General features: G+C 50.0%; 1 protein-coding gene across 2 annotated transcripts in view; it reads left to right on the top strand.

The window, feature by feature from the left end:
* The window catches only part of EPS8L2 (EPS8 signaling adaptor L2), a 23088-nt gene extending 7695 nt beyond the window's left edge, over positions 1-15393 (top strand). For both annotated transcript variants that reach the window (XM_084773528.1, XM_084773529.1), the window contains 17 exons: positions 8322-8483; positions 9024-9173; positions 9244-9323; positions 9461-9609; positions 9721-9791; positions 9939-10065; positions 10205-10293; positions 10412-10486; positions 10731-10879; positions 10976-11108; positions 11372-11484; positions 12738-12843; positions 13446-13565; positions 13809-13881; positions 13981-14161; positions 14242-14374; positions 14517-15393. In XM_084773528.1, the coding sequence (XP_084629654.1) occupies positions 8322-8483; positions 9024-9173; positions 9244-9323; positions 9461-9609; positions 9721-9791; positions 9939-10065; positions 10205-10293; positions 10412-10486; positions 10731-10879; positions 10976-11108; positions 11372-11484; positions 12738-12843; positions 13446-13565; positions 13809-13881; positions 13981-14161; positions 14242-14374; positions 14517-14582 (1977 nt within the window). In that variant the 3' untranslated portion in view covers positions 14583-15393. The remainder of the gene's footprint in view (positions 1-8321; positions 8484-9023; positions 9174-9243; positions 9324-9460; positions 9610-9720; positions 9792-9938; positions 10066-10204; positions 10294-10411; positions 10487-10730; positions 10880-10975; positions 11109-11371; positions 11485-12737; positions 12844-13445; positions 13566-13808; positions 13882-13980; positions 14162-14241; positions 14375-14516) is intronic.

Raw genomic sequence — 15393 nt, 5'->3', positions numbered from 1 at the left:
GCTCACTTTTGAGCAGCCATGTTGATGGGACTTTATGGGTGCGGTTTCGGACATTACTAGCAGCCGCCGTCTCGCAGCACACTCCCTGACCCTCTGGCTCTTACACAGTCTTTCTGCCCCTTCATCTGCAATGTTACCTGAGCTGTAGGGGGGGGGGGGCTGCTTTGTAGGTTTATCGCTGGGACTGGGCTCCACAGCTCTGCGTTTCGGTTGGTTGTGGTTTTCTGTAATGGTCTCCTTTTGTTACAAAGAGAAGTTTCCTTGTCAAAGCGTCAGGACTACATTTATCTGTGGGTATGAGGACAAATATTTAAAATGTAAATAAGAGGGCCGGATGTGGTAGCACATGCCTTTAATCCCAGCACTTGGGAGGCAGAGGCAGGCGGATCTCTGAGTTTGAGGCCAGCCTGATCTACAAAGTGAGTCCAGGACAACCAAGGCTACACAGAGAAACCCTGTCTCAAAAAAGAAAAACAAAAAACAAAAATAAAATAAAATGTAAGTAAGAGTTATGCTGGTGTAATAAAGTTGCAGTCGTAGTTTCTCCTCCAAGATCCATGACTTCACGAGTCCTGGGTAGCTAGCTGGCTGGGCTTTCGCTGCAAGGCATGAGTTCCCTCTCACTAATAGAATCTTAGACTTAAGTAGAGAGCTGTGGTGGCCCCCAAGGTGTGTGCACTGTAGTATTGTTTTTTTTTTTAACTTCATCTTCTAATTATCTGCTGCTTATATATAGCTAAACAATGGAACTTTTGTATGGTTGTCAAGTGTCCTGAGGCTTTGGTGAGTTTAATGATTTCCTTGGAGACCAGACTGTCTTCATAGAGACAATTATATTGTTTGAAAAGAAATATCTGAGAGCTGGAGAGCTGGCTGAGAGGTTAAGAACACTTGCTTGCCCTTTCAGAGGACCAAAGTTCAGTTCCCAGCACCGCTAATGGGCAGCTCAGAAATATTTGTAAATTCAGGTCAAGGGAATCTTGGCTCCCTTCTGGCCCCCGTGAGTACCTACACACACACACACACACACACACACACACACACACACACTATCACACACACTCACACACTCACATAGGGTGGTTTTTTTTTTTTTTAAAGGCCAGCTGTGATGGCATGCACCTTTAATCTCAGCTCTCAAGAGGGAGAGACAGGTGGCTATCTATGAGTTTGCAGTCGGCCTGGTCTACATAATGAGTTCCAAACAGGAGGGGCTACATACTGAGACCCTGTCTCAAAAAGTAAATCAAGAAATACACGAATGAATAATGAAATAGTTAAATAAATGGAAGTCTATTCTTTATTTATTATTTCTATGCCATTTATTTTTCTTGCCTCCATTCTCTGACTGAGACAACCAGCAGAAGGCTGAGTGTGGTGGCGCACGCCTTTAGTCCTAGCACTCAGAAGACAGAGGCAGGCAGATCAATGTGAGTCTGAGGCCATCCTGGTCTACAGAGTGAGTGTAGGACAGCCAAGGCTACACAGAGAAACCCTGTCTCAAAAAGCCAAAATAATAAAAATAAAATAAAATACTGAGTCAGGTGGTGGTAGTGCACACCTTTAATCCCAGTGCTACAAAGGCAATGGCAGGAAGAGGTCTGAGTTTGAGGTAAGCCTGGTCTAAAGAGTGAGTTCCAATAATAACAGCTCGTGGGAGGCAGAAGCAGGTGGATCTCTGTGAGTTTGAGGCCAGCCCAGGACAGCCAAGGCTACACAGAGAAACCCTGTCTCAAAGAACAAAAACACAAAAATAAATACATAAGTACATAAATGCATAAATAAAATTTTTAGATAGATCCAGGTTGTCCTGAACCTTGCTATATAGATGAGGCTGGCCCAACATGCGGTGATCTGCTTGCATCTGCCTCCTGAGTGCTGAGATTAAAAGAGTGTATCACCACACCCAGCCCTGAAATAAATAATTTAAATTTGTTTTTGTTTTTGTTTTTGTTTTTGGAGACAGGACTTCTCTGTGTAGCCTTGGCTGTTCTGAACTCACTTTGTAGACCAAGCTGGTCTCGACCTCACAGCGATCCGCCACCATGTCCAGCTAAATAATAAATTTTAACTGAGCTGGGGATATGGTTCAGTGGTAGTATACTCGCCCAGCATACATGAGGCCCTGAATTCAGTCCTCAGTACAGCAAAAACAACAACAACAAAACAACTTTGAGCCGGGTGTGGTGGTGCACACCTTTAGTCTCAGAACTCAGGAGGCAGAGGCAGGTGGATTGCTGAGTTCCAGGCCAGCCTGGTCTACAAAGTGAGTCCAGTACAGCCAAGACAACACAGAGAGACTTTGTCTTGAAAAACCAAAAACCAAAACCAAAAACAGAAACAAAAACCTTTGTCTATGTTCATAGCTATTTGCTAACACGTTATTATGGACATTTTATTGTTTATGTGTATGCACATGTTTCTGATATGGTGCTGAGAACTGAATAACCTTCCTCTGCAGGAACAGGATGTGCTCTCCAGACCTGAGCACTTTTTGTTTGTTTGGGGTTTTGTTGTTGTTGTTGTTGTTGTTGTTCTTTTGTTTTTTGTTTTTAAACATTTATTCATTTATTATGTATACAACATTCAGCCTGCATGTGTGCCTGTCCCCCCCAGAAGAAGGCACCAGATCTCATTATAGATGGTTGTGAGCCACTGTGTGGGTGCTGGGAATTGAACTCAGGACCTCTGGAAGAGCAGTCGGTGCTCTTAACCTCTGAGCCATCGCTCCAGTCCCTGTTTTGTTCGTTTCTTTGTTTTTGTTTTTGTTTTTTCGAGACAGGGTTTCTCTGTGTCCTAGACTGGCTTTGTAGACCAGGCTGGCTTCGAACTCTCAGAGATCTGCCTGTCTCTGCCTCTCCAAGGGCTGGGATTATAGGAGTGCACCACAATGACTGGCTAAGCCTTGTTTTTTGTTTTTTGTGTTTTGTGTTTTTTATTTTTTTAAAATAAATGTTAAATAATATTATTAAATAAATAATAGAGACCTCAATTTTCTGTATAATAACCATGGCAAATTTTCCTTTTTGGAGGTGTGGGTTGTTTGCTTTTGTTTTTTGTTTGTTTGGTGTTTGGTCGTTTTTGAGACAAAGTTTCTCTATAGCATTGGCTGTTTTGGAACTTGCTCTGTAGATCTGCCTGCCTCTTCTTCCTGAGTGCTGGGATTAGCAGTGTGAACCACCACGCCTGGCCTGCAAGATTTCCTTTGTATGGAAGTTTCATTCTCATGTCTGTAAGATTTTTAGTCATGTTGCGTCTTTCCTTTTGGTTTTTGAAAATCAGCAGGGTACTTTTGGTTGTTCATTTGTCTGTTTGTTTGTTTGTTTTTTATCGTTGTAGTTGTGGGTTCTTTAGTTTTTGTCTTGTTTGTTTTTGTTTTTTGGTAACAGAGTCTTTCAAGTTAACCTTAGCTAGTCTAGAACTTGGTGTGTTGGCCAGGCTGGCTTTGACCTTGCAATGACCCTTCTGCTTCCACTTGCTTCTGTCTCCCAGGCTGCTGCGACTGTAGGCGTAGACCACCTACCATGCCCTGCTCAGACATTAGTGTTGCCTCTAATTACCCTTGCTAAGGGGTTAACTTTGGGCCTTATTTAATTTTTAAATTTAATATACTATGTTGATTGTTTCCTGGTTTGTGGATTTTTGCCCATAATTTCCTTCCATTTACTTTGGGTCTTATTTCATTGTGTTCAACTTGCTTTGTTTGTTTAGTCTCAGTGCTAGGGATGGAACCCAGGCCGATGTTCAGGCTGGACATGTGCCTACCACTAAACCGCAAAGCCAACAGGGTTTTCTAGCTTGTTAAGGTAAAAGCTTAGATAATTGATCTTAAATGCTTTTTTGTTTGTTTGTTTGTTTTTGTTTTTTTTCAACATAGAGTTTCTCTCTGTAATAGCCTGGCTGTCCTAGAACTCTCTTTGTAGATCAGACTGGCCTCGAACTTACTCAATCCACTTGTCTCTGCCTCCTGATTACTGGGATTAAAGGCCACCGTACCTGGCCTTAGGTGCTTTTTTTTTTTAAACTAATATGTTTATTGGAAGCTATAGATTTCACTGAAACAATAGTCATATGTGACTTTTTTATTCAGCTCCAAATAATATTTTTACATCTTCTTTGTAACTTCATTATTTGTTTTTCTTTCTTTTGTCTTTTCTTTTCTTTTTTTCTTTTTGAGACAAGGTCTTACTGGCTGGTAAGCCAAGTCCTGGCTGACCTGGACCTCATAAACCAGGCTGGTCTAGAATTCATAGAGATCCACCTCCCTCTGTCTTCCAAGTGCTGGGACTAAAGGGATGAGCTACTGCCATTTGCTGGGCTGTGACTTTATTTTTGACCCATAAGTTATTTTTGCTATATGTCATTCATTTCTTTATTCATTCATTCACAGGTTTTTGAGGCAGGGTTTTACTCTGTAACCCAGACTAGCCTGAAACTCCTGGCCCCCCTGCCTCAGTTCCCAAGTGCTGGGGTGACAAGCATTTGTTACCATGCTTTAAGAATTTGTTGTGTTTTTATAAATATTTATTTATTTTATGTATATAAGTGCTCTGTTTTCTTTTCTTTTCTTTTTTTTTTTTTTGTTTTTGTTTGTTTGATTGTTTTTTGTGTTTGTTTTTTTTCAAGATAGAGTTTCTCTGTGTAGCCTTGGCTGTTCTAGACTCACTTTGTAGACCAGCCTGGCCTTAAACTTGCAGCGATCCTCCTGCCTCTGCCTAGTGCTGGCATTAAAGGTGTGTGCCACCAAGCCCGGCAAGTGCTCTGTTTTCATGCACACCAGAAGAGGAAATGAGACTCCATTTACAGATAGTTGTGAGCTACCATGTGGGTGCTGGGAATTGAACTCAGATCCCCTGGAAGAGTGCCATTTATCACTGAGCTCTCTCTCCAGCCCTGAGAATATTTTCAGTTTTAATTTATTTATTTAGGGGCTGGAGAGATGGCTCAGAGGTTAAGAGCACTGACTGTTCTTCCAGAAGTCCTGAGTTCAATTCCCGGCAACCACATGACAGCTCACAACCATCTATAAAGTGATATAATGCCTTATTCTGGTGTGTAGGCAGAGCATTGTATATATAATAAATGTATTTGCTTGTTTGTTTTTGAGACAGGGCCCCATAGAGGCCAGACTAGCTAGCCTTGAACACAATGCGTACAGAGAACCTTGAACTCCTGGTTTCTGACTTGTGCTTTCCGGGTGTTGAGATGACAGCCTCGCACCACCACACCCTGCTGAAGGTTTTTTATTGATCTGTGCTCTAGTTCCCCTAAGGTCAAAGAACTCCGTGCTTTTCAGTCGTTTGGCATCTCCTGAGACTTGTCTGGTCACCTAGCAGCATGGTTTTGTTTGGTTAGTTGTGGGGAATTGTGTTTCAGTGTTTACCCTGCCTGACTTGTTACCTATCCCACTGTTTCTGCCTACTCATTGCTGAGCCTGTTCGGAGCCATCGACCTGCACTAAACCTTGCAGGTTACCTGCGTTAGTTCTGGGAAGGGAAGAAGATGCATGCTTCAGCTTCTCCAGGTGTCACCATTTTGTCAGTAGAGAGAGCGGGCTCGGGCTGGACCAGAGTGCCTGCCGCTTCTCTGTGTCTAAACGCACGAGTGTAGCTCACAGGGACTTTTGGCATTGGCCAGTAGAAGAGATGAAAATCAATCCCGAAATAAAAGGATAGTGTCTCTCTCTCTCTCTTCCTCCCCGAGACAGGGTTTCTTTGTTTTCGCCATAACTGTCCTGGAACTCACTCTGTAGACCAGGCTGGCCTTGGTAATCCCCCTGCCTCTGCCTCCCAAGTGCTGGGATTAAAGGTATGCGCCACCAGCCAACATGCCTGGCTAGAAATAATAGTCTCTTTAAAAAGTGCAATTTTTAAAATTCAGTCAGACGTCATATAATTCACTTTGTTAAAAGATTACACTAGGGGGCTGGAGAGATGGCTTAGATGTTAAGAGCACTGACTACTCTTGCAAAGGTACTGAGTTCAAGTCCCAGCAACCACACAGTGGATCACAACCATCTATAATGAGATCTGGTGCCTCTCTTCTGGCGAACAGGCATATATGCGGGCAGAACACTGTATACATAATAAATACATCTTTTATTTGCTTGTTTGTTTGCTTTTGTTTTTCTAGTCAGGGTTTCTCTTGTACTCCTGGCTGTCCTGGACTCACTTTGTAGACCAGGCTGGCCTCAAACTCACAGTGATCCACCTGCCTCTGCCTCCCAAGGGCTGGAATTACAGGAGTGCGCCACCATGCCCAGCTAAAATGATTTTAAAAATTGTAAAGTTACTTATACCCAGTGTGGTAGCACACACTTGTAATCTCAGTACTGGGGAGGTTTGAGCAAGATAGTTGGGCACTTTAAAGGACTTAGTACCCCTGTCCTTCAGGGTGGTTTGGTTTGGTTTTTGTTGCTGTTGTTGTTGTTTGAGACAGTGTTTCTCTGTGTACACTTGGCTGTCCTGGACTTGGTCTGTAGACCAGGGTGGCCTTGAACTCACAAAGATTCTCCTGCTCCTGCCTCCCAGGGGCTGGCCTTAAAGGCGTGTGCCACCGCTGTCCAACCGCATGTCTCTCTCTTTATGTATATAAACAAAACTAGCCAGGGTCTGGAGAGATGGATTTTACAAAGGCACCCACATCCAGCAGCTCACAACTGTGTAACTCCAGCTGCAGGGGCTCTGACGCCCTCTTTTGCTCTCCTCTGACACCAGGCACATACATGGTACACACACATACATACATGTAGGCAAAATAATCATACACACAAAAATAAAAAAGGACACTAGCCAAAAGCAAGGAGAGGTGGCACAGGCTTGTAATCCTAGCACCCAGGAATCTGAGGTAGAAGATTTACTGCAAGTTTGAAAATATCCTGGGCTATATAGTGAGATCCTGGCCAGCCTGGGCTACAGAGTACAACCTTGTCTCCCAAAAGGGCTGAGGGGCTGGGGATGTAGTTCAGTGTGTAAAGTACTTACCTAACAGGCACAAAGCATTGGCTTTGATGCTCAGCACCACAGACTCATACAGATATGGTGGCACAAACCTGCAATCACATCTCTTGGGAGATGCGGTAGAAAAGTGAGGAGTTCAAGGTCATCCTCAGCTGCGTAGCCAGTTTCAGTTTGAGACCAGCCCAGGATACATTAGACTCTGTCTCAACAAGACAGAAAGAGATCAAAACAAAATCAGTATGGAAGGTGACATCTGTGAAGGAAGGGACACTAGGTGCTGTGAGGGCAAAAGGTCCTAAACTCCACTGTCCCTGCATCACAGTATCAAAATAGGGAGACAATGGGCTGGAGAGATGGCTCAGTGGTTAAGAGAGACACTTGGTCTTCCAAAGGTCCTGAGTTCAATTCCCAGCAACCACATGGTGGCTCACAACCATCTGTAATGTGATCTGATGCCCTTTTCTGCCCTACAGCTGTACATGCAGGTAGAACCCTGTATACATAATAAATAAATAATTTTTGTTTTGTTTTGTTTTTTGAGACAAGGTCTCTCTGTGTTAGCCTTGACTGTCTGGATTCACTTTGTAGACCAGGCTGGCCTCGAACTCACAGCAATCCACCTGCCTCTGCCTCCCGAGTGCTGGGATTACAGCCACCACGCCCGGCTTTTAATAAATATTTTTTAAAAAATAGGGAGACACAAGTAGAGTGTTGCCCAGCTATACAATAGTCTATATATATATATATTCACAGTGTATATGTGTGTGTGTGTGTATATATATGTATATATTCACTGTGTGTGTGTGTGTGTGTGTGTGTGTGTGTGTGTGTGTGTGTGCATTCACTGTGGGGTTTCCTGAAACTTGCTGTATATTTCAGGCTGGCCTCAATGCCACAGTGATTTATCTGCATCTGCCTCCTAAGTGCTAGAAATAAAAGCATGTAGCATCAAAGCTAGCAAGTATGGAAAGTGGTTTAATTTTATTTATTTATTTATTTATTTATTTATTTTTTGGTTTTTCGAGACAAGGTTTCTCTGTGTAGCCTTGCCTGTCCTGGACTAACTTTGTAGACCAGGCTGGCCTTGAACTCACAGCAATCTGCTTGCCTCTGCCTCCCGAGTGAATGCCGAGAACTGAACCCCCCATCTTCTGAAAGAGCAGCTACTGTTCTTAACTACTGAGCCATCTCTCTTGCCCCAGTCTGAAAGCTTTTGAGGACCCACAAAGACACACACCAGAGCAGAAAGGCGACTCCTCCCACCTGAGGTGTACCTGGGACCCCCTCAGGATCCCCCAGTTGCCTGAGGCTCCCAGACTGCCATCTCCTGTGCCCAGTGGTGACCTCTGACCTTTTCCTTAGCACCTGGCCACATTCATCATGGACAAGAGTGAGGCTATTGCCTCAGTGGATGATGCCATCCGGAAGCTGGTGCAGCTGAGCTCCAAGGAGAAGGTCTGGGCCCAGGAAGTGCTGCTGCAGGTGAATGACAAGTCACTGAGACTGCTGGACGTTGAGACTCAGGTACTGGCTGACAACAGCAGCAGCAGCTGCACGGAGTGGATGGGCGGAGGCAGGGCCAGATGTCCAGTTCATCCGGACGTGTGTGGCCATGCTGATCTATGGAAGGGAACGAGGCTGAGGGTGGGTAGGGAAAACTGGACCCAGCTGGGAGTCTGGGCCACTTTTGGCAGCCTAGGACAGCTTAGCTCTGCACCTGCTAGGTTGCTGAGCAACCAGGCCAGCGCTGTTCCCTGCGAGAGGCTTGCTGGCTGTGTCCCAGGGGCCTGCCTGTGCTCTGGGGCCATCCCCATTAGTGCCTGTGTCTCTCTCTCTCTGCCCACGGGCCAAGTCTCGGCTGTGTTCTCGTTTTGCATCTGCGAGTTACACATGTGTTCCTATCTGTGTAACATGTTCCAAACACTATGACCGGAAATATCCATTGCTGGGGTGTCGGTTCCTTTCTCAGCCACATACGTAGTGTCATCTATGCTCATGATGGTAGCTTACATCCATAGCCAGGGCCTGTCAGCCACGGCTCACCCATCACATACCCTCCCACAGGAAGAACTGGAGAACTTCCCCCTGCCCACTGTGCAGCACAGCCAGACAGTGCTAAACCAGTTGCGCTACCCCTCCGTGCTGCTGCTGGTGTGCCAGGACTCCGACCAGAGCAAGCCCGACATCCACTTCTTTCACTGTGATGAGGTGGAGGTGAGGCAGACAGCCAGGGGTGGGCATAGTGCCAGTTGGCCAAGCTGACTTGACACCCCTGTTTCCCCAGGCAGAGCTGGTGCAGGAAGACATTGAGAGCGCCCTGGCTGACCACCGGCTGGGGAAGAAGATGCGGCCACAGACCCTAAAGTACGGCCCTGGGGGGGGGGTGTAGAAAGGGAAGGGAAAATGTCCAAAGTGCCCTTTTTGCTTGGGGCACAGTAGCCTGGGTAGGGAGGGTGGGAGGACCATGGCTAGGCTGAACTGTGTCTTCCTCTCCGCCCTAGGGGACACCAGGAGAAGATCCGTCAGAGGCAGTCTATCTTGCCCCCTCCTCAAAGCCCCGCCCACATCCCCTTCCAACGACAGGCTGGAGATTCCCCTCAGGCCAAGAACCGTGTGGGCCTGCCACTGCCAGTGCCATTCAGTGAGCCAGGTAGGCTGAGGGGTGGGTGGGGGACACCCTTTGGAGTTAATAGAGAGAGCCCTTTTGGCAGCTGCTCTGACCGTCTCTCCCCCCCCCCCCCCGCCCCCGCCCCCACAACAGGTTATCGCCGCAGGGAATCCCAGGATGAGGAGCCACGGGCTGTGCTAGCTCAGAGAATAGAAAAGGAAACGGTGGGTACCCAGCCTTCCAAGACTCTTTTCCATCCTTGCCCGCTTCCTGTTGGCACTGGGCCTGGACCATTCGTTCTGCTGCCAGAGTGTCCCCACAGCAGGCGGGGATGACAATGGCTGACCCCCGGACCCCTCTTCTAACCTCAGCAAATCCTCAACTCCGCCCTGGATGACATTGAGTGGTTCGTGGCCCGGCTGCAGAAGGCAGCTGAGGCGTTCAAGCAGTTGAATCAGCGGAAACGGGGGAAGAAGAAGAACAAGAAGGGGCCAGCAGGTGCTGACCGGAGTGACAGGGAGGGCTGGACAACCCTGGGGCGAGGAATGGTGGGAAGTGGACACCAGGCAAGACCCATCAGGCACTCAGTCGGGGGGAGGGGGGGGTCCCAGGCTCACAGCTTCCCACATTTTGCCAGAGGGTGTCCTCACACTTCGAGCGCGACCTCCCTCAGAAGGCGAGTTCGTGGACTGTTTCCAGAAAACCAAGCTAGCCATCAACCTCCTGGTGAGTCAGCCCCTCCCTGCACTGGTTGCGCTGGCTGGCAGTGAGGGCGGGGCAGCACACAGGCGTGCACACACGCACACATGCCATCTGTCACCTGCTTGTTCTTCCCGCCCCCCAGGCAAAGCTACAGAAACACATCCAAAACCCTAGTGCAGCCGAGCTGGTGCACTTCCTCTTCGGGCCTCTGGATCTGGTGACTGGGGCCGGGGCCGGTTGGGACTGGGGCAACAGAGTGATACGCCATGGGTTTGGGGGTGGAAGAAACGCGTGCCTACCTTAGCATATTCAGGCTCTGTCTAGGTTCCCAGGAGGCCACGGTCCCTCCCTGAGCACCAGCCTATAGAGCTGTGGTGGGTGGGTAGATGGGTGATAGGCTGGGGCTGGTGGATTTGGTGGCCTTGGGTTCCCCCTCCCCCACTGAAACTCACTATGCCCAGATCATCAACACCTGTGGTGGCCCAGACATTGCACGCTCTGTCTCCAGCCCTTTGCTGTCCACGGATGCTGTGAGCTTCCTGCGTGGTCACCTGGTGCCCAAAGAGATGACACTGTGGGAGTCACTGGGGGAGACCTGGATGAGGCCTCGGTATGGAGAAGGGGAAACATCTGACCTGAGATGGAGGTCCCTGGTGGGTTGGTCCCTGCAGGGCATGTTACTGACCTTTTGGACTGCCAACCACAGCTCTGAGTGGCCCCGGGAGCCACAGGTGCCGCTCTATGTGCCCAAGTTCCAGAGCGGCTGGGAACCACCCCTGGACGTCCTACAGGAGGCTCCCTGGGAAGTAGAGGGCCTGTCGTCTGTGCCCGGTGACCAGGTCAGAGCTGCAGCCCAGCCCCAGCCCAGCCCGCCTGTGCCTCTACCCTCAAGGCTCCAAAGCACCAATGCGGTCTGCCGCAACCCTCGCAACACGCTCGCTACTTTGGCTCACCACCTGCCTTAGCATTCGGCCCTTTGTCCTCAATGGTGCTAGGTCACAGCAATTCATCAAGCTTCTCCCCCCCCCCCCCCCCCCGTGTCTCCCTGGCCCAGCCTGTATGTACCCCACAACAAGCCCAGGCTTCCTGCTCTCCCCCACAGTTGACCCCCATGAGCCGACTGTCCATCCGAAACTCTTCAAAACACAGCCACTCTTCTGAGTCCCCAGCCCCAGAGGACATTGCACCACCGGGCAGCTCCCCACATAGTAACAGGTAAGTCCCTAGAGAGCGAGAGCCACACACACTGTCACAAGTGTGCTGCCACCACACGGTGCCACATGCTTCCTTCTGGTGTAAAACACTTAGCTTCCAAGTGAGGATCCAGTTTTCTTCTTTCTTCTATATAATTTTAATTCTTATTGAAAAAAAATTTTTTTTTCTTCAGCTGGGCATGGTGGTGCACACCTTTAATCCCAGCACTCGGGAGGCAGAGACAGAGGCAGGCAAATTGCTGTAAGTTCGAGGCCAGCCTGGTCTACAAAGTGAGGCCAGGGCAGCCAAGGCTACATAGAGAAACCCTGTCTCAAAAAATAATAATAATAACAATAGACGGAGAAGAAGGAGGAGGAAGAGGAGGAGGAGGAGGAGGAGGAGGAGGAAGAGGAGGAGGAGGAGGAGGAGGAGAAGAAGAAGAAGAAGAAGAAGAAGAAGAAGAAGAAGAAAATAGGGTTTTTTTGTTTTGTTTTGTTTGAGACAGGGTTTCTCTGTGTAGCCTTGCTGTCCTGGACTCCCTTTGTAGACCAAGTTGGCCTCAAATTCACAGTGGTCCACCTGCCTCTGCCTCCCGAGTGCTGAGATTAAAGGTGTACACCACCACGCCCAGCCCAGGGCTTCCTTTTCAATGGCTATAAACAAGATTTTCCAGCAAGCGAGCCCCTTTCCTTGGCCTTCTTTAGCTTGGTATATAGTGGCCCTGCTAGGACCACGTGTATAGAAGATTCTCAGACCTCTATACACTGGGCACAGACCTGCATCGCCCATTCCTCCTCCCTCTCCAGTGCACCTGAATAGGGCACCGCCCTGTATCAGGACTATACTGGCCAGGAACATGACCTGGCTAGGGGAGTGTACCAATAGCCAGAGCTCACCCCTGCTCCAGGGGTGCAGGGAGGCTTCCAGAGAGGTCACCTGGTTGCCTCTAAGGGGCCATGACTCTGAAAATAATCTTAGTCTTGTGGTTAGCGGGGAACCTGTGACCCTGTCACTCCCTAGGCACACCCCTTGCTCTAGGCCCTCTGAGGAGCAGGGCAAGAGACTCCCTAAGACAGTTTGAGCTGAGCCAGCCTCTCGGAGTCTGTTCTGCCCCCTCCTGCCTGCTGGGATGTCACAGTTTCCATTCCCGGCTGGTGAGCGAGCACCACTTCTGTGCACTGCAACCTGGGCGGCAGAGCGGGAGACAGCTGCAGCTGGGAGGCAGGAAGAGACCCCAGTCCAGCCCTGCCCTTCAACCCTTCCTGGTCCTGCAGGGGCTACCAGCCGACACCAGCCATGACGAAGTATGTAAAGATCCTCTACGACTTCACGGCACGCAATGCCAATGAGCTGTCCGTGCTCAAGGATGAGGTCCTGGAGGTGAGGACTTGGGCTATATACAGGAGAGGTGGGGGCTGCGGTGGGGACCAGGTTGTATAATTCACCTGTCTTCCCGGGGTGCTTGACCTGGGCTTCCTATTCAGCCTCCACTGCCCTCTCTGACCCACCCCACCCCCACCCCCGGCCACAGTCCGACTAAGCCACTGAGCCGCTTTCTGATGTCTGGGGGAATTCCCTGAAGGTCTACCGTGGTGGGGTAGCCTTTCAGCAGAACCCAGCAGGGGCTTGTCACTCGCGCCCACCTAAGAGCGGTACGCTGGACCAGCTTCTTTGTGCCAAGCCTGAATCCAGGCCACCCACTCAGGGACAAAAAGTGGGACAGGATGGGGGAAGCTCTACATTCAGAATCAGGTTAAGAGGTACCCTATCCCCAGGACTTGGGGGCGCCAGGCAGCTACTGTGTAGCCCATTAGGGCAAGACGGCCCAGAGGATGGAAAGCTGGGCTTAAGGAGACACCTGGATGACTCTGGCCCTCTGTAAAAGTTTGGCAAGTAGCCCCAGCATCTGACCCTAATAGTACTTGAGGTCTGTCTGCACACGGGTGTTGGTGTGTCTCACAGGCATTTTGACGCCTTGGCAGGTGCTGGAGGATGGCCGGCAGTGGTGGAAGCTGCGAAATCGCAGTGGCCAGGCCGGCTACGTGCCCTGTAACATCCTGGCTGAGGCTCGGCAGGAAGACGTTGGTGCCCCCTTGGAACAGGTGATCGCCTGCCACGCCTCCATTCTGTCTACAGCACAGCCATAGCCCCTAAGGTCAGGGGTGCAGCTGGTCTCCATATGACATTTGAGCTTGAGCCCTGGAAACCTGCTGCCCCCCAAGCTGGGCCCAGGGCTTTGTGGGTTCCTGGGGTCTTACTCAAGGGAAGGAAGGGCTGGCCCACATATCTAGGGGTCCTGGGTAAAGTCCTAATAACCCTTTTACCTTTTCCTCACCCCCTTGCAGTCTGGCCAGAAATACTGGGGTCCTGCCAGCCCCACCCACAAAATGCCCCCCATTTTCGCAGGGAACAAAGAAGGTGAGTAGAGCCCATTTGGGGTCAGAAGTGTGTGAGGGGGGTGCGGGAGAAGGCGTGGAACCAGTCCTGGTGGAGGGGCTGAGTGCATGCGCCCCGCAGAGCTAATTCACCATATGGACGAGGTCAATGATGAGCTCATGAAAAAGATCAGCCACATCAAGGCACAGCCGCAGCGCAACTTCCGCGTGGAGCGCAGCCAGCCAGTGCACCTGCCACTTACCTTCGAGTCAGGTCCCAAAGAAGTCCGAGCCTGGCTGGAAGCCAAGGCCTTCAGTGGCTGGTGAGCCCCGTGTGCACAGCTGGGGGGGGGGCAGGAGGACACGTGGGCCACACCCTCATGCCCCCACCTGACCCCTCTAGGATCGTGGAGAACCTGGGCATCTTAACTGGGCCCCAGCTCTTCTCCCTCAACAAAGAGGAATTGAAGAAAGTGTGTGGGGAAGAGGGCAGCCGCGTGTACAGCCAGCTTACAGTTCAGAAGGCCTTCCTGGAGGTGAGTGGTTTCTGCCTGCTTCCGAGGTCCTTTCTTGGCACATGCACCTGTTCCTGGGGTCACTGAAAAAACAACAGCAGAGCCCTGACCTGGGCACCCTATTCTCCAACCTCTCGGCTGAGGTCCGATCTCTCTTTCCTAGAAAAAGCAAAGTGGATCGGAGCTGGAGGAACTTATGAACAGGTTCAGGAAGTCAGAGGAAAGCTAAACCAACGATTCGAACTTCACCAGAGACAGAGGGGAGGCCGCACCCGTAGTGGGACCAACCCTAATGCATGGAGTATTATTTTTATATGTGTATTATTTTATACCAAGAACACGGACTGGGTGTAACTGGCTTACCTGCCTCCAGGTGGAGTCCTGTGCATGAGCCACCTGTGGGTGGCTCCTTTGCCACTCCTGCCCCAGCCCCAACCCACACTCTCCTCCCTAAACCAAGGCCAGCCTCAGCCAAACCTGTACCTGGCAGTGCCAGCCCCTTCTCAACCTGCTGCCAAGGCCCCAGGACTCTCCAAGTGGGCAAGGCCTCTTCCCCTGGCCTTCCCTGTGCACACGGAGGCTCCTGTTCCTTATGACGCTAGGCCCCAGCCCGACAACTCTCCCTTGTACTGCTTGCTTCTCCAGTCACCTGCCCCTGTGTCCGCTGGGCCCTAACCGCGGCGTGGGCCTGAGCTCCCAGATGACCAGCTTGATGACCTTGCCTTCAGATTTGCCCACCCCCTTCACGCCACTAGCACCCTAAGAACAACCTGGTCATGGGGCTCCAGGACAGGAGGCTGTGGGCGCCCTGCTGGGATGGAATGTGCTGTATTCTTTCTTCTTTCAAGATCTAAGAATGGACCAGACAGAGGTTCTGTCTTCAGACGTCCCGTTGCACCTGAAGAGCCTGGGGACAGCAGCTGTCTCTGGCTGTGTCCGCCAGCCTTTGTGAGTTTCCAAGCTCTGGATGGAGTCTCATCTCAGACCCAGAGATGAGAGTGGGGACTCCCGGGCTATGTCAATAAACCGTTTCTCTCCTA

This window comes from Acomys minous, assembly GCF_964271855.1.
Source record: "Acomys minous genome assembly, chromosome: 2".
Lineage (NCBI taxonomy): Eukaryota > Metazoa > Chordata > Mammalia > Rodentia > Muridae > Acomys > Acomys minous.
Note: the sequence above shows the minus strand (reverse complement) of the source record. Positions and strands in the feature narration are given on the sequence as shown.